The sequence below is a fragment of the Bidens hawaiensis genome, unplaced genomic scaffold (assembly GCF_021521415.1).
Source record: "Bidens hawaiensis isolate Kalapana, Puna unplaced genomic scaffold, B.hawaiensis_p1.1 tig00035836_1, whole genome shotgun sequence".
Taxonomy (NCBI): domain Eukaryota; kingdom Viridiplantae; phylum Streptophyta; class Magnoliopsida; order Asterales; family Asteraceae; genus Bidens; species Bidens hawaiensis.
The window spans coordinates 50,269-78,217 of NW_027496216.1; the positions used below are offsets into that span (position 1 = coordinate 50,269).

Here is a 27,949-nt window from a genome sequence, read left to right on the forward strand (position 1 = left end):
TACCGCAACGCCGATCCTCAGAAATGACTATCCAAGCCCGACACAAGGCTTCCTTCTCATCCGATGACCACGGAGTGGTTTTCCGTTTCGTCCTCGGAGTCGAAGCCGGTCCCGACCCGTCCGTTGCAACTTGTTTTTTCCGGTGGACGCGTCTTCTTTGTCCGGTAGCTTCACCGTGTGATTCTTGTGTCTCCGGAACAACAAAGTTAGGAGACGGTTGTATGTTGGATGGTTGAAAGCCGGATGATTGTTGCGGCTCCGAATAAAACACCGGTTGGTCCGGGTGACGACCATAAATCGTCAATATAATCTGAATCTAGGTTTGGGTACCAATTTCCAGCCATGTTTTAAAAAAAAAGTTTGAAAGATGGGTTGATTTTGGGTTTTTTTTTGAAGTTGTGGTAATTGTTTTATGTGATTTTGGGTGTGGTAATTGTTTTATGTGATCTTGGGTTTATATATAGGAAGAACACATTTTTTTTATTAAATTAAAGAGCCCAACGGCTCATTTCTCATGTCCCAACGGCTCTTTCACGTCTCCCAATGTCCCTTTAAGCCATATTGGTCCCGCTAAGGGGCTTGCGCCTGCTTTGAATTCCGTGCTCGCGCCCCTCTCGCGCCCCGGGGGTGTGGTGCTAGCGCCTGGGGGCGCGAGCGGAGGGGCTCTAGCGCCCCCGCTGAAGCCCCACACCCCTCAGCCTAATGTGAGAGTTATGGAGGTGGACCTAAGTGTTTTAATGAGCAAAGGCCCCCTGTCTCTGGCATTGTCATCTTCCTCTCTGTGAGGGTCCATTTTTAATAACTCTAATTCTGTCTATCTAATCATAATGCTTACAATTCCACCCTTTTCTCCAAATATTTATATTTTTCTTAATAAGATGACACACGCATAATACCCAATAGAGATGGGGAAAAACTGGTTAACCGAATACACCCGAACATCAGACTGGTTTGAAATCGATTATGTGAAAACCAATTTGGAACCCCTTTATGGTTCTCTCTACCGGTTAACCGAACCGAAACCAGTCAAAAAGTGGCCAAAACCGATCGTAAACCAGTCAATAAACCAATTTCATCTCGAACCGAAACAAATAATAAACATGTTTTGACTTTTGTTGACAGGGCCGGCTATAAGGGAGGGCCAGGTGGTCGACGGACCCCGGCCCGACACCCCGATAGGCCTGGAATTTTTTTTAAAAAAAATTTATATATATATTTTTATGAAAAATAGTATGTATATATAATGTTTAAACATAATTATTTAATCACTACTTTGGTCTAGTGGCAAAGAGGTGTGGTTTTCAACCAAAAGGTTATGGGTTCTAATCTCACTTGAGACTTTTTAACATTATTTTTATAAAAAAAATAGTTTTTTTACACAACCAAATTATAAGACCCAAAAAATTAAGGCTTATTTAAAAACTAAATTATTTAACACAACAAGATACCCTTTTTATTAAGGCCTCAAAAAATTTTCACCTTCGACCCAAAAATTTTTAAATGTTCTCGGAGCCGGGCCTGCTTGTTGACTAAACCAAACAGGTCAAAAAAGGGTCAAAACCGGTAAAAAGCTGGTCAAAAACCAATCATAAACTAGTAAAGAAACCAGTTTCAGTCCAAATCAAAACCAATCATAAACATGTTTTGATTTTTGTTTGACCAAACCAAACCAAAATCAACCTAGACCGAATTATACACCTCTAGACTCTAGTACCCCCAATGGGCATTTTTAAGAAATCAAGAAAGATAGAAATAAAGGTGAGAGAAATACTGTAGAAAAAGCAATCAAGCAAGCAAAGCAGTGTGTGTGTTCTTTTTCTTTTTTTCTCTTTTATATATTTATTTATTATTTTAAATAATTTTAATTGATAATAACCACCAACCATTACCACACCATAATCAAATGTCTGTCTGTGTCTTTGAACACACCACCAACACAAACACATGAATTCTTTTCTTTCCTAATTTTCATATTATTATTATTCATAAAACATCCGCCTGCACTTTAGGGTTTTTCTTCACTTCACTTCACTTCTTTTTCTTTCATTTGCTTTTTTAATTATTAATCTTTCAACATACACACCACCACCCACTATCAATCAAATTAACCACCTTTTTGATCCAAACCATTAGATCAATCAACTATGAACATGAACCATCTTGCTGCTTTAACTCTTCAAAGATCCAACCTTTTTGTGTGAATCAGGATTCAAGATTGGATTTTTATTCTTTGTAATCATGCATTTTGCAAAGCTTGATGACTCTCCTATGTTCAGGAAACAGGTTTGTTAAAAAAGTTGTCTTGATTGTGATATTTTGATTTGGTTAGGCAGCCTTAAAACCCCACAAAAAGACTGAATTTAGAGACCTTGTGCTTTGTCAAATTGTGTTTGTTTTAGCTGAAATTTAAGGGCCCCTTTCCCCTAAATTATAGATTTTTGTTTTCAACTACTTCACTATAATTGGTTAATAAGACAGACAGACAGATACCAATCTTTGTTTCCACTTGTTATTGGTCTCATAAGGAAGCTAGGGTTTGTCACTAGGACCGGCAAACGGGTCGAGTCCGAAAGGGTTCGGTTCATAATGGGTCAGCTCTAAAGGGTTTATTTGGTTCGAGTCAAGATTGGTTAAACGGGTCGGGTCAGGCGGGCTATGGTCAGAATGGGTCATTTCGGAAAAGGGTAAATTTGGTTTGAGTCAGGACGGGCTCGAGTCAAAATTGGTTAATTTTGAGTTTGTGCTTGACCTAGGACTTGAAAACGGGCCGGGTCAGAATGGGTCGGTTCAAAAAAGGGTTAATTTGGTTCGAGTCAGGACGAGTTCGAGTCAACATTGGTTAGTTTTGAGTTTGTGTTTGATAGTTTCAACCATCCAAACAGTTTATGGATTAAGACGGAACCCTAAGCCATGACAAATTGTGCAGGACCATTGTAGTATAGTTTTCACATGAACATTATACTATTAGGAATTTCAGTGTCTTTCTTTGCATGTGACTGAATGATTGTCCTTTTCGCACATGGAACGATCCTTTGTTTTATTCCGCACCGTCTGTATCAATCGAATTGTGAAAATTTCATGTTCTTGTACCACTTTTTATGTTGTTCAAAAGGCTGTGCTTGTACTTATTATAATAATAATATTTATGTAACAGATGCAGTGTTTAGAGGAAAGTGCTGAATTGTTGAGGGAAAGAAGTTTAAAGTTCTACAAAGGATGTAGAAAATATACGTGAGTAGCTGTTTTGTGTTTTTCTTATTTTGGTTACAATTATTACGTGATACATTATGTTACGCATGCGTGCAGTGAAGGGCTTGGTGAGGGATATGACGGGGACATTGCTTTCGCCAGTACTCTTGAAACTTTTGGTGGAGGACATAATGATCCCATTAGTGTCGCCTTTGGAGGTATGTCTTGATTCAACCAACCTTATGGCAATAACAACATTGATGTGGTATCTACTTGCAGGTCCCGTTATGACAAAATTTACTATTGCACTACGGGAGATTGGAACATACAAGGAAGTTCTTCGATCTCAGGTTATTTATGTCCTCCTAATCACATTACTTGGTCAATATAATGACGATGCGCTCATCATTTGCTGATACATATGCTATTTGTTGATGCTTTTTTAAATTATTCTTTCAATAAGTTCGTAATGAGTGTTTAAACTTGTCACTTTTATTTGGATGTATGTAGTTTTTATATTGTTTACTGGACTTACAGGTGGAGCATATACTGAATGACCGGCTACTGCAATTTGTCAATATAGACATGCATGACGTCAAGGTAAATAATGTTATCTTCACATATGTCTCTCTTTGAACTTCAACAACTTCCTCACTGATAGTAAACGACAGTGCATATCGTCGTTAGGCAATAGGCATCTTGAATTTAAAAGTTATTTGTGACTTTATAAAGTTGTATAGTTCAATTTTAATGATTGTTGATTTGTTGGTACAGGAGGCACGGAAGCGATTTGACAAGGCCAGTCTTTTATATGATCAGGTACATTTATATGTTTTTTGTTGGTGTTGTGTACGAATATAAAAAGTTAAACCTGCTTCCGTCCCAACATTTGCCATTCAAAAAAGTGTTTATGCATTTAATCAAAAAGAGTCTTTGTTTTCAAACATCTGAAATGGCCGTGTTTTAAAAGAAATAAAGAATACATCATTTAGAAATAATGCATGTAGGTGATTAAAGTATGAAACATTCATTATTTTCTTTGATGCCAATCCATATTACAGGCTCGGGAGAAATTTCTGTCTTTGAAAAAAGGCACCAAAAGTGATATAGCTATAGTCCTGGAGGAGGATCTTCATAGTGCTAGGGCTACTTTTGAGCAAGCTCGATTCAATCTGGTTAGACTCTTTGAACATTTACGAAACTATTCATATTTTGCTACCAATATAAGTTTTTTTTAAAACATTTATGAAACTACTCGTGCACACAGGTCACTGCACTTTCCAATGTTGAAGCAAAAAAAAGATTTGAATTTCTGGAAGCAGTTAGTGGTACGATGGACGCTCATCTTCGTTACTTTAAACAGGTGAAAGATCTCAAGATTGTTTTCTATTTTTGTTAAAAAAAATAATTTAGTTTCTTATGCTTCTTGACATCTGATCTTGTAGGGATACGAGCTTTTGCATCAGATGGAGCCATATATTAATCAGGTGTTAACATACGCTCAACAATCTCGAGAAAGATCAAATTACGAGCAAGCAGCTTTAAATGAAAGAATGCAAGAGTACAAAAGACAGATTGATAGAGAAAGCCGATGGTCTTCAAATGGCTCGAATGGATCTCCAAATGGAGACGGGATTCAAGCTATTGGACGAAGCTCCCATAAAATGATCGAGGCAGTCATGCAGTCTGCTTCAAAAGGGAAGGTTCAAACCATTCGACAAGGATATCTTTCGAAACGCTCGTCAAACCTGAGAGGGGACTGGAAAAGAAGGTTTTTTGTTCTTGATAGCCGAGGAATGTTGTACTACTATCGCAAACAAAGCAGCAAACCTTCTGTAAGTATGCTCATTTCTGGCTTTGATTCTATGATTACTATTAATAATTTAATTTTTATAGGGTTCTGGCACTCAAATTTCTGCTCAGAGAAATAGTTCTGAACTCGGTCACGGGCTGCTGAGTCGTTGGCTTTCTTCCCATCACCATGGTGGCGGTGGAGTACACGATGAGAAATCTGTTGCTCATCACACTGTTAACCTCTTAACATCAACAATAAAAGTCGATGCTGACCAGTCTGACCTCAGATTTTGCTTCCGGATTATTTCACCAACAAAAAATTACACCTTGCAGGTGACTTACTTTTTATTAATCTTACCGATGTTGATATCAAATAGCACCTTTTAACACTCATGACTTGCAGGCGGAAAGCACCCTGGATCAAATGGATTGGATAGAGAAGATAACAGGGGTTATTGCTTCATTGTTAAGCTCTCAGGTTACCGAGAGGGTAAGCGTAATCGATATATCATTTTCAGATGTTCATTTTTTTAGCGGTTCTTGAAACTGTGAAAGTGACATTTGATTTATTTTAATTTTATAGTGTTTGTCTGGTAGTCCAATGGGGAGTAGTCATCATCGATCGGCTAGCGATAGCAGTTCATTTGAAAGTTCTGATTTTGATCACAACAACACAGTTATTGAGGATTTTCACACATCTGAGAGACCTGCCTACCCTAATCCGGGCCGCCTATCAAGAATTTCACATCACCTACAACCCGGTCCAAAACCCATAGACGTGCTCCGTAAGGTTTGTGGAAACGAGAAGTGTGCTGACTGTGGGGCCCCTGACCCTGATTGGGCTTGCTTAAATTTTGGAGTTCTTGTCTGCATTGAATGTTCTGGTGTACATCGCAATCTTGGTGTTCACATATCAAAGGTAAGATTTTTATTACGTCTCATTGAATCTTGAGATTACAATAAAAACGTGTGATTGCAGGTACGGTCATTGACGCTTGATGTTAAAGTATGGGAGCCATCTGTGATAACCTTGTTTCAGTCTTTGGGGAACGCGTATGCTAATTCGGTTTGGGAGGAATTGTTGCAGTCCAAAAGTGCGTATAAGACAAAACTTGTTCCTGCAGGGTAAACACTCAGCCATCTATTAATATACTTTTTCCTACCAAGATTAGATTTTTAATAATCTTTTTTTTTTGAAGGTTTCACAAGTCTGATAAGCCGCAGCTCCTTAGTTTCTCCAAACCTAGTCATTCGGATTCGATAGCTGTGAAGGAGAAGTTCATTCATGCTAAGGTATAGCTTACTGCTAGCTAGTTGGATTTACGGTGTGAATAAAAAATTAAAAACTCAAAAACTGTTGTAAATGTGTGCAGTATGCTTTAAAAGCGTTTGTTCGAAAGCCAAAGGATCATAGTTCAGTGGCACAACATATTTGGGAAGCTGTTGCTGCAAACGACAAGAAAGCTGTATATCGTCTGATTGTAAACTTTGAAGCGGACGTGAGTCGTATATACGAACGCGGATCATGTAACTCTTCACTAACCCTGGCTAAAGCAATGCTGATGCAAGAGCAGCCCGGTAACCATCCACTGGTAGCAGGCGCAAGTACAAGTGAAGCTCATGTAGACGGTTTGGACGGGTGCACGCTTCTCCATCTCGCTTGTGAAACCGCAGATGTCGGTATGATTGAGCTGCTTTTACAATACGGAGCCGCTATAAATGTGACCAGTTCAAGAGGCCACACGCCGCTTCATCATTGCATTCTCAGAGGCAAAGGCGCATGCGCAAAGCTGCTTCTTTCAAGGTATATATACATATCACTTTTCGGTTATTAATTAAGAAAAAAATAATAATTTTGTTTTTATTTTATTTTATAATTTGTGTATCGCAGAGGGGCGGACCCACAAGCGGTTAATGGTGTGGGTAAAACAGCGATGGAGGTTGCAGTTGAATCAAATTTTAGGGATAATGAAGTGTTAAGTTTGATATCGGATTCGAACGGTTAAGGGAAGGGTATATATGAATGTATGGAAAGAAAGAGTGTAATTAGTGTTAAGTTAAACTTTATCATGTTAATGTTAAGGTTAAGGATAAGAGGTGGTTGTTTGGGAGACTTATATTTGTTTGTGTTTTGAGGTTTGATCTGATGATGATTTGGGGTGGGGGCTTTGTATGTACATTGTTTTGGCTAGTGTCTTGTTGAACTCAAAATCTAGTAAAATTTTGACTTTGATTTCTTCTCTATTTTATTATTATTTTTTTAAATGTTTAGGATACTACTTATATAACAATGATCTAGCTAATGTATAACATCAGTTATGTTGTATAAAGTTTATTTTCTTATGGAAATCTGTAAATTGGTTATTGTTAAAAATCCATATTATATTTTCAAGTGTAGCATTTCTTTTATATCAAATAATTTTCATTAGAACTTTATATGTCACATTATATTTTATGTACAGTTTTTGGTATCACTAGCTAATTTGGATTTGAGTAAATTTGAATGGTGTGTGGACTATAGACTACAGAGGAATAAAATTTGTTATTTATGCTTTCAATAAAAAGTTTGAAGCTTCTTTCTCTCTCCAGTTTCTTTTCAACCCACCCCTTTTTTTCCTTTTACGTCTTTTTATGTGTTCACATGTCTTTTTTTTATTTGTTTGTTCCCATCTTTTCTTTATTTTTAAAATTTCAGATTTTGATTATTTTTGACCAAACCCAATGTATTTAACACACATGAAAAAAGAAAAATATAAACTTTTTTATCAATTAAATTACAATTTTTGTTCTTTAAAGAATTTTTAAATTCAGATTTTGATTATTTTAGACCAAACCCAAATATATTAACCACATATGAAATGCTATAAACAATTTTATCAATTAAATTACAATTTTTAATTATTGTCTTTTAAACTTTCACTCACTCACTCTTCTTTATATTTTATATTATTTTCATGAAAATTTTCTTACTTCTTTTAAATGATCCAACCTAGAATTTGTAACACTAACTATTTATGAGTTTGCTTACACGAGCGAAACCAGGGGAGGTTAAAAAGGGTTCATTGACCCTCCGAGCACTAAAATTTGTCAAAAATATATATCTAAGTCTTTTTTTTTCCTCTAAATTTTCTTTAAAAAGTTCTGTTTCCGCCACTTTTTCTCGATCCAGCAAAAGGTCCAAGGTTTGGCCTGTGTACTGCACTCCAATCCTACCACCTGTTGTTATCTTTACGTCACTTGTTCTCTTTTGATAAAAAACAATATTCAAAAAAAAAATCTTTCACATATATTCCCAGTTTGATTCCTGCTTAAAGAATCAATCCCAACTCACCTCCTTCTTCTTCAAGTTTCCATCTTTCCACCATTTCCATTTCAAGAAAACCAACCCAAATCAAGATTCTTGCTTTAATGCTCTTCTGGCTTTGTGTTTGTGTGTGTGTTACTATGACAAACTTTATGTTTATCCTTGTGTTACTGTTATTGTTGTTGTACTGCTGCATCTGTGTGCAATGCCACACAGAACCAACCACCCCTCCAAAACTCAGAAACAAGTTTCAAAGAGTGATGTTAAGCATCTTATTAGGCAGCATAACAGGCTTAGCCTGTGCTCTAGCTTCAGCTCTTGTAGTAAGACTCATCTTCAGATTCATTAACAAGGTACCCATCCTCAAGGGCCCTGTTGTCTTTTCACCACAGATCTCACCCAAAACCCTCCAAACAAACCAAACCCATGTCCTAATTAGTGGCAAATATTACAAAACTACCCTTGACAATGGTCTCACAGTTGCAGTCAAGAAACTTGAACCCTTGGACACTGGCAACAGCAGTGTGAGTAGATGCATACAGAAAGACCTTGAGACACTTGCCAGTGTGAGACACAGGCATTTGATGAGTTTGCAAGCGTATGTTCGCGAACCGGACAGGTTTTGTCTGGTTTATGATTATGTCCCCACTGGCAGTCTTGAGGATGCCATGAGGAAAAGGAGGGAGAATCAGCTGCATATCGGGTGGGATGCCAGGCTGCGGATTGCGGTCGGGGTTATTAAGGCGCTTCAGTATCTTCATTTTACTTGTACTCCTAGAGTCTTGCATTATAACTTGAAGCCGTCGAATGTGTTGTTGGACGCGGATTTTGAACCGAGGTTAGGGGATTATGGGTTGGCTAAGGTTATGCATTCGGTTAGGTCATCGGAAGGGTATTATGCCCCTGAATATTTCCCAAATTTCAGGTATTTTAATATTTTGATTACGGTTTATGTTATGCACTTTTCTTGATATGCAATGTTGTAGAACTCGTTAGGCACTAGTCGAGCAGTGGTGGGATTAATCGGGATTAAACATATTGGAATTTATATGTAGTTTTCATATATAGGGTGAGGTTACTGTATAATAATTGCTTAACGTACGATAGATACACGACACGCTCAAAGGAAAAAAACAAAAACGCTCAAAGACAAAAATACTAAAACGCTCAGCCAAAAACCTAAAACGCTCAAAAAACGGTTTTCGTGAAGAAAAGTAAAAAAATGATTGATTGACAATCCAAAACTGTTTATTTCGGTGAACCAATGATTAACTGGATATGTATTGACGATTTCGAGATCTTGTGATGTGATTTCGTGGATCGATTTCATGAATAAAAGTATTCTTGTACCTAATGTACGTTAAGCAGTTTTTGTATTCTATCTTTCTCTTCATATACAAATACATATACCAAATTTTCAGTTTTGACCAAATAACGATTAATTGGTTGTGGGACACCGACTAGCGATTAATCAGCGCCTAGGCGATATTTTTACAACCATGATATTGATATGTATGTGCAATTAAATGTGAAGTTTGTTTACAGTATATACACGGAAAAGAGTGACATATTCAGCTTTGGGGTGATACTGGGGATACTGCTAACGGGTAGGGATCCAAGCGACCCGTTATTCGTGGAAGTGACAAGCGGGAGCGGGAGCAGAAGCCGGGGTGGGATGGGAATGTGGTTCCGACAGCTTGTGGAAGCAGGGGACGGTCGGGAGGCGCTTGATAAGAGTCTGCTGGGAGAAGAAATGGAGGAAGATGAGATGTTAATGGCTGTGAGAATAGCTGCGGTTTGCCTGTCTGATATGCCGGCGGATAGACCTTCAAGTGATGAGCTTGTCCCGATGCTCACTCAACTCCACAGTTTCTGATTTCGGGTTTGGTAAATGATCCTCTTTAGTTTATAATCAGAATTCTAAAGCGTGTTTGGTTTCTGTTTTGCGTCTGAAGTGCTTGATGATGATGATGTATTATGTTTTGCATCTGAAGTGGTTAGTTAATTGATGATGGTAGTTATTTAGTTAAGTCGTTGAGTACTCGATAAATTTGTTACTTGTTAAAGACTTCTATATTTCTGTATATAACTCGTCCGTAGTTTAAACGAGTGGAGGACCAACATTCCAACATTTAGACTGTCGGAACACAAAGACCGCAAATATGACCAATTTTCACATTTCTCAAATAAAACGAATGTCACAATCTTAACATGTATATGGAAAGCCTCCACAATCAACATCAAGGTATGCTATGAGACAAGACTTTAGTTGTTGCTGTAGGTCCCGAAACCGAATCAAACAACAAAACAAACTAAGTACTAGTCGTTATTGGATCAACCTCATAACTAGTTGGCGGAAACAACTAGTCGGACCGAGATCTCGGATCTTGTGTGTGGGTATGGTGGAGCCGAAACTTGGAAGAAAGAAAGGGAGTTAAGAGAGTTTTTGGTTACTTGGATAATTGTTTTGCAAAGGGTTGTTTGGTGTATTCATACACACACTATATAGTGTGGGTATGTTATGCACCATTCCATTAATAACAAGCCCAATAGGCAACAAGTACACAAGGCCTCGGGCCCAATACATATAAGCGTAAACGGACATAAACGAAAACTAAAATGATACAAATACGAAAGACTCAATTAAACAAAACCGGGCCTTACAATCTCCCTCTAGTCTTTTGGTATTTGTCTTATTTCCTTCTCACCACTCGCATTCGGACTCATAGTCAAATACACCATCTGGGTCTTCTTCGAAAGGCTGCTTTTCAACAAGTAATCTGACAAACTTGTTGAAATTTCCAACGATGGCGCCCGTGTTGTCATGACGGACATCTTTGACTGTGCAAAGGGGCGACTCTGTTAGCTTCTTGAAGTCCCGGAGTCCAAGTCCTGCCAGTTCAAGCTCATCAAAGAACGTGAGCTCATGACTGCGAGTGCAATGTATGATAACTTCGCCGTATTCGTTGTCGAATTTCCATGCAATGAAGTCGTGAAGAAACTTCGACCTTGTTCACATGCTTCCCATCCTGCTCATGCTATAGAATTTGCTTCCTTTTCTTGAGTTTCTTCGAGCAGGTGCAGCAACATGAGTGACAACATGTTTATCAACGGCTGGCTCAACATTCTCCCTAACTGGTGTAACAGGATCGGGAGAATAATTGATGTCATCATCATTTTCATCATTATTTTCATCCACGGCTTTCTCGAACAGAAGGAATGGTACCTGCAAAAGAACAAACATTTAGTAAAGAGGCGAGCCCAGCCTCCACCGCAGCCTCCGATTCCCTCGTTTTCTCAGCCTCCCTTGACGGCTCAGCATTAGCCGTCTTATTTTCGGTAGACTCACCGCTACCAATTCCACTACCACTACCATGACCACGAGTATCATCATTGCTATCATACTCATCCTCATCATCGTCATCTCTCTTCTGACTCATCATCATCTCTATCCAAACACTTGTCAAGATATATTTTATCGGGTCAACACTTAACAAACAATGCAATGAGGACCTTGTAGTAAACAAAAACCCATTTTGACTAAATACCTAAAAATTAAAATAAAATTTTAAAAAATAAAATAAAATAAAATAAAATAAAATAAATTTTTTAAAATAAGTTTAAAGTAAAATAAAGTTTTTTTTTTAAGTTTAAATTAACAGAAAATGAAACTTTTTGGACAAAAATGAAATTTATACAAAATTTAAAAGAAGTTTTGAAATAATTACAAAGATGAAAACAAAAGTAAAATAACTTAAGAAATAAGAATAAAACAAGATAAAATCAAATAAGTTAGAAGTAAAGATAAAATTTAAAAATAAAATTAAAATGAACATTAAAAATTTTAAGCTTTTTGGCGAGTTAAAATGAACAGTACCACCCCGAATTGACTCCGACCCCCCTAATGATTGATCAAAACATTTTAAGCTTCTATAGACTTTTTGCAAACTTTTCTTTCAAACAATATGTAAAGGTTGAACCATGGACTTACTAGCTTTGTTGACTTATGCCTTCATATAAAGTGTTTAGGACTTACTTGTTTGCCCCACGTTACGTGGTTCTAATATACCCCTTTTTGTTTGAAAAAATTATCAACAATTTTGTTGTTGATTTTTGAACACTTTTTGAGCATTTTGCAGTTTTTCTGCTTTTCAATAATTTTTGACATTTTTCAATATCTTAAGTTAAAGCAAGAAATAATTTTCATTGTGACCAATCACTAACGGGCTCGTGTATAACTGACTATTATGATTTTTGCCTTCATCAATATGACTTATTTGGAGTCGGCAACCGCTTCATAAGAGTGTAACCACTAGCATAGGCAGATATTTAAGTTTATATCACTATGATACTTACTTATTTGTTAAGCCTATCTACACATCAAGCGATGATCTTGTTGGCTTTTGATCTACTCTTTTCATGTGCTAGGTTCACATAAGACAATTTTCTATCATTTTCCAAAGGTCGGATCGATTTCTCAAAATTTTATGATATTTTAATATTATCCGACTCTTTCTAAACAGGAGCTCACTCTAAACGAGAGATTATACTTTTAAGGCTTTTTGAGGTTTTCTTAAATAAAATAACGAATATATAAAATATTTTTGAAAGTCAAGTGACTGAATTTTTTGTTTTTCTTAACAAAGGTAAAATCTTTTTGGCGAGTTAAATTTAACTAATTTTCTCCCTATAAAATTGTGACATATTTGAAAAATATTTACAAATTTTATATATACAAAAAGATAAAAGAAATTTGAAATAAAATAAGATGAAATTAAAAAGAAAATTAAAAAAATAAGACAAAAGTTTCAAAATTTAAAACTTAAAAAAATAAATTTGAAAATAAAAGTTTAAAATTAAAATAAAAGAAAAATTTAAGCTAAATTAAAGAGAAAACTAAACTAAAAAGAACTTAGATAAAATAAACTTTTAAGTAAAAAAAATAAAAATAAAACGAAATAAAACAAAATAAAATTAAAATAATTTTAAAATAAAAATAACGAAAAATAAAACAAAAAAATTAAAACTTAATTTTGTACAAAAGAGATCATGCCAAGTGACTCAACGAGAAACAAAACTCTGGCACGATCAAAGGCTTTAGTAAATAGGTTTGCATAGTTGTCATCAGTATCGACCCGTTCTATTGTGACACGCTTTCGGTTCAGATAAGAGAGATGCTAAGCAAGTTGTGGTTCAGTTGTTCCACCAGATTGACGTCGTCAAACGCCAGGACTCAATTTTTCACACATATCCTGTTTAGTGATATTTTCACCCATATCTCCAGCAAAAGAGACGTATCCGCCATCGAACGGTTTAATGTCAAACAGCAAGGATTCGTCTCATGTCATGTGTCGAGTACAGCCACTATCCAAATACCAAATACTATTTACATAATGTCTTGGCCTTCACAAATTAACAATTTAATTAGATACAGGTTTCCGAGACTTAGTTGTCTCGGGAGGGTCAAATGTCCTTTTCTCATTTTTGTTTATGAAGTTATGGGACGTGTCATAATCGGAGGAGCAGTCTCTAGGACTCCATGCACTTGCAGGTTTCCTGTTTTTAAAAGATTTTCGAGACTGTCTCCTTCTTGGTTTTAAAACAACATCCTCATATTTTCAATCTTTGGATGTCTTTTCTGCTTTCTTTTTGATGAATTCTCAGACTTGTCGGTCTTTGAATTCAATTTTGCTCTCTCCTTCTTGGTTATCCAAAAAGGAGGTTTATCATTCTTTTTATTTCTGGATCTCACATCCATTTCGCTAGCAGAACTGTCAGGTTGGTCATTTCTTGTTCTTGAGCTTGGTTTAGCTCTTGAACGGAATTGATTAAACCTATTGTTCGTTTTTCTTTTCATCTTATGCCAGCTCTTGCAATGTATTGCAAGGTGAGACGGGTTACCACTCACAAAACAAAGTTTTCTTCTATCTTCCCTATAGAAACCGTCATAATGAAAATACATGGGTTGTGGCGAATAAGGAGATGGTTGTACGGGAACAAAAAAGTTGTCAGATCTATAACCCCGATCATCAAAAACATTTGTATAGAAAGAGTTAACATAATCTTGTGGATAGTAACCATAGTAGCTATTATCAAATTGATTGTATAGTTGAGGTTGATAATATTGATTTATGGATTAATAAAAAATGTTTCTATGAGGTGGCACATATTTACCAGATGTACTTGTCTTTTCCCTTTCAAAACGATTTTCATTAATTTTAGTCTCCTCAACTTTACAATCTTTTGACGAGCAGCTGGTTATGTTAGTATTCACAGAAATCGTTTCATGCACATGTCTATCAACAATGGTTCCATCAAAAATAGTTTCACATTCACTATCAGAAATGGAAACATCATTTTCATTTTCAAGAGTCGTGCCAACATGAACACTCTCATCGAATACATCATTGTTTAAAATGTTTTTGGAATCAATATTATTACAGACAGGGTTGTCAATAGATGAATCAAAAAGTAAGTTTTTATCTCCACAACCCTTGTTTGTATCCACACACCCCTTTTTTCTACACAATCCGCTACATAAGATGAACTACTATTAGGACTAACTGAAGGAACAGCTGAATCAACAGTCTTGGGAGCAGCAGGAACGGATGTCTTTGAAATTGGCACATGACCAATACCATAGACCATTTCTTCCTCTGGTGGTGAGTTAAAATCAAAGTGAGGAAGGCTAGTATAGTTATCATTAAAAGGCGGTGGTACAGCAGAACTATCATAGCCTATACCAGTCTTTAATCTTAACTCCATTTGTGACCCAATTAGCTTGTTCAGCTTTTCAGAGGCTAACTCAAAGTTTTCTATGGCAATTTTCTTTTGAGATAATTCAATTTCTAACTTGAAAATTTTAGCATTTAGCTCATCTATATGTTTTTCATGATGTTGAGCTAAATAAGTAGCAATAGTGACCTTTTCCCTAAGTTTTGCCATATCATTGCCATGAGTGTTAATCCTAGAGGTATAAATTTTTGCAGCTTTCTTAAGATCATCATTTTGAACTTTAATGCTACAAATTTGTTCAAGAATTTTAGCATTATGGTTTCTATAGTGAAGAACTTTATCTATGCAAGCTTGTGAGCAAAGTTTGTGTACCTCGGGAATGAGCAAGGCAGGTGTGGGAATCCCGTCGGTGGAGCTTGACGAGGTGTTTGCTTGATTACTTCCACTTGCAGCACACTCGGGGATGATAGGACTTGCTTGACTGCTCACACCCGCATCACTTGTCTCATCTTTATTTTCTTTTGACTGATTGTTTATTTGAAGGTTGGCATCCATTGATTCAATAGACTTGATGGTAGAAGTCAACTCTGAGAGTGTTAATATATCCAGGTTTGTCGTTTACTTGATGGTAATCACACTGGTGTTTCATGCGTAAGGCAGTGAATACAACAACTTCAAGTTGATTTCAGACAACTTAGGGATGATACCGACACTTCTCAATTTAGTAACAAGTGACTCAAATCTTTTGATGAGAGAGGTAACCGATTCTCCTTGAATATGTTTAAACTTGTTGAATTCTTCTTTTAACATGTCATTTCGGCCTTCTCTCATGTTGAGACTTCCTTCAAACTTAGAACTGTAAGACATTTTTTTTTTTAATTTGATTTTGACAAATAAACAAAAACCCTTTCTTGGACCGGCCCAAAGAAAGGTCTTATCAGCTTTGAAACCCGAAGTAAGTAATGTTAAATTCTTAAAATAACCCGCAAGTTAGACCCATGTCAAACCTTATAACAATCACCTGGTTCACAAATCTTGAATGTAATTGCTTGTGAAGACTACACAAATCTTTCCAATGGTTTTTTTTTATTTTTACATGTGTATCATAATAAATATGGGCCCCACACAAAATAAAATGCCAAACTAGTATTAAATTATGATGAAAGACTACTTTATATGTTGGGACTTCAAAGAGAAGTTAAACTGATGGACTTGAAAAGAAATTAAACTATGCTTCAATCTTTATTTGATATCCATCTTAAGTTTCCATTGTTTCCTTGAAAAAACACCAACACAGTCCTTTTGTTCTCCATTAACAAAACATCAACATCATATGGAAACTCTTAACACAATCCTCAATATACAAATCAGAACTATCAAATCCGGTTAACAACCCCTGTCCCCGGTCAAGATCGGTGACTCCCTTCAACAGATTTTGTTTATTATTTCAAACTCTGGTCACCGAAACCCGCGATTCCGTTCAAGTATTAAACCTGCGAGAAACCAGATTAGCGAGGAAGATGGCTTGCGAGATGGATGGTGGTTTGTAAGCGAGTGAATTGTGATCGACTGAAATTGTAATCGAATGGGAGTAAGCGAACAAGATGTAATCGAGTCTTGATGATGTAAGCGATGGAAAGAGTGAAGGTTGTAAGCGACTGATGATGATAATTGTATACGAGTTTGCAAGGTGTAAGCGAGTGAGAAGTATTGTAATCGAGTGTGGATGTGAGCGAGTATGGAGAATGTATGAGGGCTGGAATGTAATCGAGTGAGGAAACAAAATGTGTGCGAGTTGGTGCTTTTGTATGGAAATGGAGTTCTATTTAGTTTGGATGAGGCTAAGTATTGTATTCGATTTTAATAATTGGGACTTCAAGCAATTGTATTCGAATTTTCTGATTTTGGAAAGTCACCGGCTAGCTTTCTTGCCACAATTTTCAAGCAAGCCCATTCTTATATAAGTCACAACCTTTTATGGAGATTTTTCACCAACACAAACACAAACACCAACACCAAATATTGTAGATTCAAACCCCACAAAAACAAACTTTTTCACAAACCTTTTAACACATACTTGAAGATCTTTAACTAAAACACTTTATTTTCTTGAACCTTTTGAAGAACACATGAACCCGAAAACCAATTATTTTCTCAAAAAATCCGACTTTTCACACACAAGACCAAAATCCAAGGTTGTGACCCAAGATCTACAACTAGTAGAGCCCGAAAGCTCTGATACCAATTGTAGGTCCCGAAACCGGATCAAACAACAAAACAAACTAAGTACTAGTCGTTCTTGGATCAACCTCACAACTAGTTGGCGGAAACAACTAGTCGGACCGAGATCTCAGATCTTGTGTGGGTATGGTGGAGCCGAAACTTGGAAGAAAGAAAGGGAGTTGAGAGAGTTTTTGGTTACTTGGATAATTGTTTTGCAAATGGTTGTTTGGTGTATTCCATACACACACATTATATAGTGTGGGTATGTTATGCACCATTCCATTAATAACAAGCCCAATAGGCAACAAGTACACAAAGCCTCGGGCCCAATACATATAAGCGTAAACGGACATAAACGAAAACTAAAATGATACAAATACGAAAGACTCAATTAAACAAAACCGGGCCTTACAGTTGCCTATGATCTAGAGCACATTTAATGTTATAGAGAATATGTTTTGAGTGCATTAAAGTGTGGTTCTTGTGGATCATGCATATATAGACAAAGCTTGTTGAACGACGTATATGATACTTAGTCTAGTGAACGCTAAACACGAAAAAACTGGAGTACTTAATTTAGGCATCTTATAGTTATACATATCTGCGTGTTTTAAAATGTCTCGAGCAAACTTTGTTGGCGATAGAAACATCATCGTTGAAGAAACACTAATCGACCCCGGGCAGATTACGGATAATCTGGGGGTTAAATAGATGTTTCCCACGAGGGTCAGGTCCGGTAAAGAAGGATGTTCTTCAGATGACCTGCAAAACAAACACCGTGAGCTCGTCACTGAGAAGGGGGGGGGGTTCCTCCTTGTGACCACCCTCCGGCGTGAGAATCAGAATAGATTGCTCTGAATATAAGTGTATATTGAGAGAAATAGCTAGTGAAGGTAAAATACCAGATGATGATACCGTTCCAAGGTGTTGGAGTATTTATAGCCGAAGGTAGGTTTCCAAGCAGGTACAGCCAGCTGTATAATATTCCTGTTCTACCAACTATGGGCTACGCACGTGCCATGCTGGTTGGTGGGTAGGCAGCGGCTGATAGTGACAAGGCCGGCTGTGTACTGTTCCCTTTCCACCAACTGCAGGCTATGTGCGTGCCACGACAAGGGTTGGTGAGTAGGCAGCGGCTAATAGTGACAAACAGTACTAGAGCATGCTCCTCCTCGTACTGTTGTTGGTGAGCTGTCACCCTGTGATTGGTTCATGGGCTGCTTTGGTCAGATCTTGTCTATTTTGTCCATACCTTGGCAGGTATAGTACAAAAGATTTTCCAGAAGCACACGGACTGGCTCATTTGGGCGGGAGTATTCCCGCCTTGCTCATTCCTTCAGGTGACACTGAATTATTGAGTGCCTTATGCGTGTAGCCTTGCTATTAGTGCGGGTAGCCTTCCCTGATAGCTTGTATCCGCAGCTGCGGGGACAGGCGGGGTACTTCACCATTGGGAGGCTTTCCCTGCGGGAACAGCTGGCGTACTGCGCGTAAGGTCTTCATCTCTGAGCATGGTGGGTCCTGCGGAACCAGTTGGTCCTTGCGCAGACGTCCCTCTTCAAGGTGAGTCTTGCGGGTCCAACTGGGCTCTGCTGGGACCTACCTCTTCAAGTCCCCCCAGTCTAATGTTCTTCTCATGAATTGTTAATAAGTGAGGTGAACTTTGGACTTAAGCAAGGGGTTTTGAAAAGGATTTAGTTTTAAGGTTGTCCGTGGGGATTCTTCCCGCGGTTTCCCTAATGTCACGTGCAGAAATTCCCGACTTTTCTGCTTGATCTTTGGGTATGATGCGGGTAGGTGTGTAACCTCCTCGCAAGTCAGGAGCGTTGAGTTTCACTTGTGTAGATTCTCCACGAGGTTTTGGTAGTTTTAAACATAGTGATCAATTATGTTAAAGAACCAATTCCTTCCTGGAGCTTCAAACAATCTAGTTCTCAACGTTCCCACTATGCGGGGATGTTATTTCCCTTTCCGCAAGCATGGCCCAGAAGATCCTTCTTGGTTTCGATTCCCTGCGAGTGCTAAGTATGTGAAGGGTTTCGCCTTGACACTGTACCCGCACTCGTCTTATAGTTAACTTACTTCCAAGGTATTCTTGGCGTCCATTCCCTGCGGGTGCTAAGTATGTGAAGGGTTTTGCCTTGACACTGTACTTGCACCTGTCTTATAGTTATTTGGTTGCCAAGGTAAGGGGTATTTTCCCGCTTATTTTTGAATCTTTTTGAAATTCGAAGAGTTGGTGAAAGGATAAGAACAGTCCAAACTGTTGAAACGTCGTCCGACGGTTTCTCCTGACAGTGTCAGGACGTGCAGGAAGTTATGGCGACGTGACAGTATATGGTCATTCCAGGCGCTTTTTCAGGCGCGTGGGCGCGATTTTTCGGGCGCGTGGCCGCGAAATTAATGGCACGCGTCCTTTCAACAGCTGTTGCCAGCTTGCTCTTTGCCACGTGTCATAGTTTCATTGCACCTGCGATTTCTCTTTCTTCCGCATTAAATTCATCACATTAATTGCGATGAGTATATAAAGGGCGAGGGTGCACCTTAGTCCTCACTTTCACTTCTCTCTTCATCTTCTTAAAACGATTTCCGGCGAATACTCACTATTCCGTCGAGCATTCTTCTGAAATCGTTGTTCTGTACACCCAAAACATGTCTTCTTCCCGTGATTTTGAGGCCACTGCCGAGGAGGCTGAGTTGTTCGTCGAGAATCCGACGTCGACGTCCGAAAAGGACGACAAGAGCACTGCCGGCGAGTGCCAGTGCGCTCTTCCTACTGACCTCTACCAGTACATCGTCCGGAAGTTCATGCTCGAGCCTTTCGAGCCTGAGTTTCCGGAGCCTCATCAGACGGTGTACGATGCCCCCAAGGGCAAGATAGGGGTGTACGCTCCATTCTTCGTCTATGGGAATCTGAGGTTCCCATTGACGAAGTTTGTGTACCGTGTTCTGGAGAGACATGGTGTACACTTGACGGAGGTACACCCAATGGCTATCGCGAAGATCCGCCATTTCGAGTGGGTGTGCCTCATTATGGGTGTAGAGCCCCATGTCGACCGCCTGATGACCTCTACTCTTGGAGGTGCATCCAAGGGTGGTACACCCTGGTCAACCGGATCAAGGGTCTGAAGATTTGCGCCACCGAGCGCAGTCTTCGGTCGTGGAAGCGGGAGTTTTTCTTTATCTCCGCTCGCGTCGTCCCCCTTGCGATGACGTTTAAGAATGGGAGAGCACTCCCCGCCCTTCACACCTTCAACCACCAGGAGGCGGAGTGGTTCGCCAAGATCTCCCGGATCCAGACTCCGGTGTACCGCTTTGCGGAGTCCGGGATGGTGATGCTTGGGATGAGCCGGGTGTGGAAGGAGGCGTCCCAGATTCCCATCGTCCTCGAATACGGTTTGAACTCTGTCCCTTATAGTATGCTCTGTCTTCTTTGTTGATATAGGTTTTTCTTCTAACTGTTTCTTTTTTTGTTTCAGAGGGAAACGACTTGCAATATCTCCTGCAGCCGCGGGAGAGTGATGGTCCCGCTCGGATGGGTACTCGTGCTCTGGATGAGAACGAGTTGCCCATCCTTGAGCAGACGGCGGATCGGTTCGTGGAGGTCTACCCGCCAGGCCACGAGATCCTGAGCGCCAGGCGGCCAGGTAAAGAACTTTTTAACCCTCGCCCTGTCAATGCTGAAACCTCTGCGGGAATTCCTCTAATTTTATCGTCTTCTGATGAGGAATCCGCAGATGGTCCTTTATTGGCGAGGAAGAAGAAGGCTGCCGGCGGGTAGGGGAAGGCGAAGGTTGCCTCCGCTACCGATCCGGTGAATCGGTCCGAGTCGGAGACCGAGAGTGAAGAGGTGGCGGGGAACCCCGGTGGTGTTAAGACCACTGCTCCGGAGGTTGAAACGGCTGTCACCTCCGAGCAGCCCAGGACGACGATGGTAACCGATACGAAGAGGCCGGCTCCATCGGGTTCGTCCCCGCCTGTTCGCTCCTTCAGGCTCAAAAAGACCCGTAAGTGTTCATAATTTTAACTTCTTATCTTTTCGCTATTATACTTATTTATCTTGTCTTCGTGCAGGCGTGGATGCTAAGGCATTCCAAAGTGGAGCGGGATGGAGCAGCTCTGGACCCATGAAGGTAGGTTTGGTCAACCTACCCGAGGCGATGACCCAGGCGGCTACGCCTGCTTGCAGTACTGGTTCGGTTGCTCATCCCGTTGAGCCAACTGTTCCAGCTGTAACCTTATCCCCGCCGGCTGTCAGTGCCATTTTCACCAAATCCATCACTGAGCCGGCGGTGATATCTCTTGCGGGTTCTTCCGTAGCCGCGGCCACGGTTGTGAGTTCACCTCCGGTGGTTTCGGCCGCGGCAGCCTCCACCACGTCTCCTCCGGCGCCTGCGATTGCGGCCGGTCCTTCAGGTACGTTTGGGGTTGGGGCGTCTAGCCAATCCTTGCCTCCTTCCCGTCTCCTTGACCTTTTGGATGGATATCCCTTAGGTTCAGGTGATGGGTTTGGTGGCTATCGGCCTGTTGTCGACCCTACAGGTGCGTAGGGTTATTTTGGCCTATATCCCTTTCATCATTTCTTTTTCTTAACTGTTTCTTGTTTTATTGCAGTTCGTGATTCCAACGAGGTGTACGCTCCTCGGTGGAAGATCCGCTGGGGAACGACCCTCCGGACTGCTGAAGACTGCATCGAATGGGCGCGTCACTCCGCCCCAAGCGGTGCGCTGGGGGAGGCCATGGCCAGCTACCAGGAGGGTAGGCTGTCCAACGAGCTTCGAATCCTTCTCGCCCGGATGCAGCCGCGTGTCGAGCTACTTTGTCGTGAAAACGACAAGTTGAAGACGGCGCGTAGCCTTGAAGTGGCTCAGGCGCGGGCCATCTGGAAGGAGAATGCGAAGCTTGCCGCCGTTGCCGCGGAAAAGGAGAAGGCCTTCAAGGCCCTTGAGGTTGACGTTCAGGCTCGTCTGGAGGCCCGTTCCAAGGCTGCCCAAGCTGTTAACGAACAGCTTCGGTTGGCTAAGGAAACTGCAAGGAACGCAACCGAGAGGGCCACCAAGGCTGAAGCTGCTGCTGAGCCTCTACGCATCGAGAATGAGGAACTTAAAGCCAAATTAGAGAGGCTCCAGCAGGCTCATGATGCCTTGGCCATGGAAGATGCCAAGAAGCTCCAAGAGATCTTGGACCAGAGGGGGGTGCTTGACCATACTGAGCGTAAGCTAAAGGGCGTCGAAGAGGCTGCAGCCAAAGATGTGTTGCTTGCCAACCTCACAAAGAACGAAGCCGAACGCGCCCGTAATGAAGCTCAAGCTGCCCTCCAGGAGGCTCTGGTTGCCAAGGAATGGCTTCTTCGAGAAGCGTTGTCGCAGGTATGCGCAGCTTCCTAACTTCTAACTTTACGTTTTTCCTTACTCTTGAGTTTGACAAACTTCTGTTTTGTAGGTTGTGCATCGGGTGTTCACGAACACATCATATGACGATGCGATGAGCGCAGCCCTCAACGCTTCTCATGAGGATGGGGAAAAGGCTGGCTTCCTGCTTGGTCTAGGGTTTGTTGAACAAGGCATCCCGCCTTCCAACTTCCCTCTTTACAATGTGGATACTGAAGCTGCGTATGACCAAGCAGTGAATCAGTATGCTGCCTTCCCGCATCCGGTGGTGGAGAAGGTGAACGAGATTGCTGCTGCTGATGATGGGCTAGCTATCCTTAAAGCTTTCCTTGAACCGCCACACTCTACTGATGGTGCGGGTCCAAGTGGAAGTGGTCCTGAAGCTTGATCCTTAAGATCCCTTTCCACCATTAGAGTAGATTTTTATTTTTGTATAGCTTCTTTTGTATGCGGGTATGTACCCAGCAATCTTTGTAATATTTGAATTTCGATGGAATAAAGATTATTTGCTAATGCCTTGCCTTGTTTATTTCACGCATATTTTGATTTAACTTAGCAATTTCTTTAGTACTTAGATAGGTTAAATTTTCAACGTGGCATGTAATAAGTTAAAGTTTTGCTTCCTTTTTCGTGATTGTGCGGATAAGACCGTCACTTGCACTTAGGATGGCCAAACTTTACCTATATCTGACCTGCGTGGAAGTTTTCCTCATCTTTTTCCTTTGAAATTTTCTAAGTGTTTTGAATAAGTTAACCTTTTGTTGCGCGGTTGCCAATAGGTCAATGTTAAGTTTCCTTTATCATGATTGTGCGGGTAGGACCGTCACTTTCATTTATTGGGATGACTAAACTTTACCTATAGCTGACCCGCGTGAAGGTTTTCCTTAGAAATTTTTACCGTTTTATGTGTTTATGCGGATTTTGCCGCCTTCCACACGCAACGACTTACTTCTTCCCATATTTATGCGGTGAACACCGGCACATCAGCGTGGGAAGTTCATAAGTATAAAGGTAAGGCTATCAACACAATGTGAAAGGAGAATCATTTCCATTAGAAGTGGCTCTAGGCCTTTTCTTTACAAGTTTGGAATTGATCTACATGTAACATTTGCGTAATTGAGCTCCGTTCCATGTTCTTGGGATAGGAGTGCCATCGAGCCTTTCGAGCCGGTATGCGCCTTTTCCCAAAACTTCTTTGATAATGTATGGTCCTTCCCAGACCGGTGCCAGTTTTCCTGGGCGCTCTTGGTTTGAAGCCTCGTTGTTACGCAATATGTAGTCTCCTACATTGAAGTTGCAGAGTTTTACCCGCGTGTTGTAGTACTTTTGCATTTGTCGCTTGTAGTTTTCTTCACGCGCTGCGGCTAAGTCTCTGCGTTCCTCGGTTAGCATAAGGTCTAACCGTCTTTCTGCATCATTGTCTTCTGGCTGAATCAAGACCCTTGGTGAGGGTAAACCAATTTCGACTGGGACCATGGCTTCATTGCCATAAGTGAGGCTGAACGGGGTTTCTCCTGTACTGGCCTTTTTCAGCGTTCTGTTTGCCCAAAGGACGTGTGGAACTTCGTCTACCCTGCCGGATCTGTGTTCCAGGAGTTTTTTCTTTATGCCTTCGACGATGCTTTTATTTGCTCTTTCCACCTCACCGTTACCTTGCGGGTGTGCCACTGAGGTAAAGGTGTGGGTGATTTGAAGTTCTTCTAGCCATTTTTGTAGCTTCTTGTCAGCAAAGTTGGTGCCGTTATCACTCACCAAAGTCTGTGGAAGTCCAAAACGACAAATAATAAATTCTCAAATAATTTTTTTAATATGTTTTGCGGTTGTTTGGGCTAAGGGTTTTGCTTCTATCCACTTGGTGAAGTAGTCGATGGCTACTACTAGGAACTGGACGTTTCCTGCTGCTGTAGGAAATGGGCCTGTCACATCGATGGCCCACTTCTGAAATGGCCATGAAGAGGTGACTGGAACAAGTTCATTCTTCGGGCGATGCGTGTTGGGTGCGTAGAGCTGGCAAGACCTACACTTTCTGATGTATGCCAGCGCATCCATATGCATCCCCGGCCAAAAGTATCCCGCGTTGTTTAGTTTAGGTACAACAGCGCGTGGACCTGCGTGTACTCCACAGATGCCTTCGTGTACTTCCCTTAGGAGGTAGTCAGCATCCTGGTTGTCCACGCATCTTAAGAGTGGGCCAAGAAAGTTACGTCTGTAAAGGATGTCATCAATGAGCTGATAGTTTAATGCTTTACAACGTATTTTTCTTGCCTGTGTTTTTGACTCTGGTAGTATACCCGCTGCAAGGTATTTTATTATTGGTGTCATCCACGTTTCTGTACTGGTTTGGATGACACAAATTTCCTTGTTCGGGACTGATGGTGCTTCGAGGAGTTCAATGGTGATGTCCTTTCCCAAATGGGTGAAGGCTAATGATGCAAGCTTGCTTAACGCATCCGCAGATTTGTTTTCGCTACGCTTGACGTGTATGACTTTACAATCATTAAAATCGCGCATAAGGGTTTTTGCTTGTGCGAGGTACAGGGCCATTGTGTCGTTCACGGCCGTGTACGTTCCATTTATCTGATTGGCTACTAACATGGAATCTACATGGGCTTCCAAGTTTTTCACTCCCATTTTACGCGCAATTCTCAGCCCTGCCAAGAATGCTTCGTACTCGGCTTCGTTATTCGTACTTGGAAAGTCCAGTCGAATAGCGTAAGTGTATTCTTGGCCTGCTGGGTTGGTTAATTTCAACCCTGCGCCTGAACCCTCGTTGCTGGCTGCTCCATCAGTGTAGAGTCGCCAGACATCATTGATGTCCTGTGCTGGGGAGGGTTGAGCCTCCTCCTGGCACTCTTTCTCCCGCGAAGCGGGGACTTCTGCAATAAAGTCGGCCAGGACCTGGCCTTTCATAGCTGGTCTTGGCTTGTACTTTATCGCATATTCCCCCAACTCAATTGCCCATTTGGCTAGACGTCCCGATAATTCGGGTTTGCCTAGAACGTTTGCTAGTTTGAAGTTGGTGAGAATGGTGATTGGGTGACCCTGGAAATATCGTCTCAGTCTGCGTGAAGCTTGTACAAGTGCTAAGACTAATTTTTCCAGGGTGGAGTACCGGGTTTCTACGTCTGTTAGGATACGGCTAACATAGTATATTGGCATCTGGATGCCTTTCCGCTCTGCTAGCAGGACTGCTCCGGTTGCTCTATCTGTGGCGGAAAGGTATAGGATTAATTCCTCCCCCGCTTCTGGTGCTGTGAGCGTTGGGAGTTCAATCAAGCGTGACCGAATCTCCTGAAAAGCTGCTTCCGCTTCTGGTGTCCAGCGGAAGTGCGTTTTCTTTAAACAGTTCCTCAATGTTGACACGAAAGGAAATGACTTATCCGCATGGTTTGCCAAAAAGCGGTTAAGTGCAACTAGTCGTCCATTCAGTGTCTGAGCTTGCTTGATGGTAGTAGGTGATTCCATTTTGATAATGGCTTCGACCTTTTCAGGGTTCGCTCTGAAGCCATCTTTAGTGACGATGACCCCTAAGAACTTCCCTTCTTCCATCCCAAAGGAACACTTGCTCGGGTTGAGCTTCATGTTTATCTTCCTGAGCGTGTTGAAAGTTTCTTCGATGTCTTTCAACATTGCTTCTGCGTCAGGGCTTTTGATGACCAAGTCATCCATGTAGAATTCCAAGTTCCTCCCAATTTGGGCAATGAACTCTTTGTCCATCAGGCGTTGATATGTGGACCCGGCATTCTTAAGTCCGAATGGCATCATTTGATAACAAAATGTGCCATCGGGCGTCCGAAATGCGGTTTTGTCCTGATCATCTACAGCCATGTGGATTTGATGATACCCCTTATACGCATCCAGGAAGCATTTAAGGCGAAACGGTGCTAACGAATCTACCTTAAGATCAATTTCGGGTAACGAATAACAATCTTTGGGGCATGCTTTAAGTCTTTGAAATCTATGCACATGCGTCATTGTTTGTTATTCTTCGGTACCATAACGGGATTTGCAACCCATGTTTGATATCTGCTAACGCGTACGATGCCCGCGTCAAGGAGTTCCTTGACTTGGGTTCTACACGCGTTAGCTTGTTCCGCCCCCATTACTCTGCGCTTTTGTATGACTAGCGTAAAAGCCGGGTCACACTTCAGCTTATGCTCTGCCTTACTTCGAGGTACACCAGTCATGTCAGCTGGTGTCCATGCAAAGATATCAGCGTTTTTCAGTAGTAAGCGTTTGAGTAAGGTGCGCGTGGGATCAATGACTGTTGGGCCAATGGTAACGGCCTGGTCCGGGTATTTGCCATTGAAGGCCCATTCTTCCGGTTCGGTGATGGTTGGTTTAGCCATCTTTGGTTTAGGTTTAGATGAGACAGATGCGATGCATACCTGGGGAATGCCGGTGATCATCGCTACACCCTCAGCTGTTGGCCATCCCATCATGCCGTGGACTGAAGATACCACGGCGTTGAATCTTGCCATCCCGTCTCTTCCAAAGAGAATGTCGTATGTGTGGTGTGGCTTCCTCATTACGACAAAGTCCACATCTTCTGTGCGGGAGTGTTTCCCGTCCGAGAGAGTGACGGGGAAAGATAGGATACCCAGGGGGTGTTTGTACTGCCGTCGAACCCTTCCATCGAGGCGCAGACCGTTTCCAGGCGTTCCTTGTCTTCGTCATCTAGCTTGTCGAAGAACTGCCTGTACATCACCGTTGACGAGGCGCCGTTGTCAGCAAGAGTGCGTAAAGTGATGTAGTGCCCCAGCTGGCTTTTGATGACGATAGGGCCTTCTTTGCTGGGTCCTCCTGGCACTCGCGGGAAGCGCACTTCAGCTTCCTTCCACGCGCATGGTTCTGTCGCTCGTCTTTTTCTTCCTGTGATGTTAGTATGAACCATATGGATGCTGATGTCAACGGGTTTTCGTCCATTGCCTTTGTACCATTTCTCATTCCTCCCTCCATTCTTGATTGATGCCACAAGGTGTGCAAGTCTTCCATCCTTGACGAATGTTTCAACTATATCCTTCAAGGATGTACACTCCTCTGTACTGTGACCCTTTGTCCCGTGGAAGTCACAGAATTTGCTCTGATCCGCATTAGGTCGTTGCCGGATCATTGGAGCTTTTGGCCATGGGAGTTTTTCGGTGGCAAATATCTCCGTGACGCTTTTGGTGAGTGGCGTCCACCGGTGTTTTCGGCTTGAAGGGTGCGTGTTATCCCTTCCGCCAACAAGAGGGCGAGAGCTGGATGAGGTGTCAAAGTTTACCCTTTGCCAAATACCTAGCTTCCTCTTTTTGTTCTGCCGGGCGATCCGAAC

At 41.2% G+C, this 27,949-nt stretch overlaps 2 protein-coding genes across 2 annotated transcripts; both read left to right on the forward strand.

Annotated features, from left to right (window-relative positions):
* The first annotated feature begins 1,732 nt into the window (after positions 1 to 1,732).
* On the forward strand, positions 1,733 to 7,234 carry LOC143587675 (ADP-ribosylation factor GTPase-activating protein AGD3-like). The gene is made up of 16 exons (XM_077068902.1): positions 1,733 to 2,283; positions 3,155 to 3,231; positions 3,307 to 3,407; positions 3,469 to 3,539; positions 3,727 to 3,789; positions 3,964 to 4,008; positions 4,251 to 4,364; positions 4,457 to 4,552; positions 4,635 to 5,024; positions 5,086 to 5,316; positions 5,387 to 5,473; positions 5,567 to 5,902; positions 5,963 to 6,108; positions 6,183 to 6,276; positions 6,357 to 6,787; positions 6,875 to 7,234. The coding sequence occupies exons 1-16, from the start codon at positions 2,239 to 2,241 to the stop codon at positions 6,987 to 6,989; spliced, it is 2,442 nt and encodes an 813-aa protein (XP_076925017.1). The 5' UTR covers positions 1,733 to 2,238; the 3' UTR covers positions 6,990 to 7,234.
* A 914-nt stretch (positions 7,235 to 8,148) lies between these two features.
* On the forward strand, positions 8,149 to 10,406 carry LOC143587676 (inactive leucine-rich repeat receptor-like protein kinase CORYNE). The gene is made up of 2 exons (XM_077068903.1): positions 8,149 to 9,212; positions 9,833 to 10,406. The coding sequence occupies exons 1-2, from the start codon at positions 8,392 to 8,394 to the stop codon at positions 10,161 to 10,163; spliced, it is 1,152 nt and encodes a 383-aa protein (XP_076925018.1). The 5' UTR covers positions 8,149 to 8,391; the 3' UTR covers positions 10,164 to 10,406.
* Positions 10,407 to 27,949: the final 17,543 nt, after the last annotated feature.

Excerpts from the sequence above, each read along its gene's own strand:
- LOC143587675 (XM_077068902.1), top strand. The coding sequence starts at position 2,239 with ATGCATTTTGCAAAGCTTGATGACTCTCCTATGTTCAGGAAACAG. Across the intron at positions 3,408-3,468 it reads CATTAGTGTCGCCTTTGGAG|GTCCCGTTATGACAAAATTT; the intron begins GTATGTCTTGAT and ends ATCTACTTGCAG. Across the intron at positions 6,277-6,356 it reads AGAAGTTCATTCATGCTAAG|TATGCTTTAAAAGCGTTTGT; the intron begins GTATAGCTTACT and ends AAATGTGTGCAG.
- LOC143587676 (XM_077068903.1), top strand. The coding sequence starts at position 8,392 with ATGCTCTTCTGGCTTTGTGTTTGTGTGTGTGTTACTATGACAAACTTT. Across the intron at positions 9,213-9,832 it reads GAATATTTCCCAAATTTCAG|TATATACACGGAAAAGAGTG; the intron begins GTATTTTAATAT and ends GTTTGTTTACAG.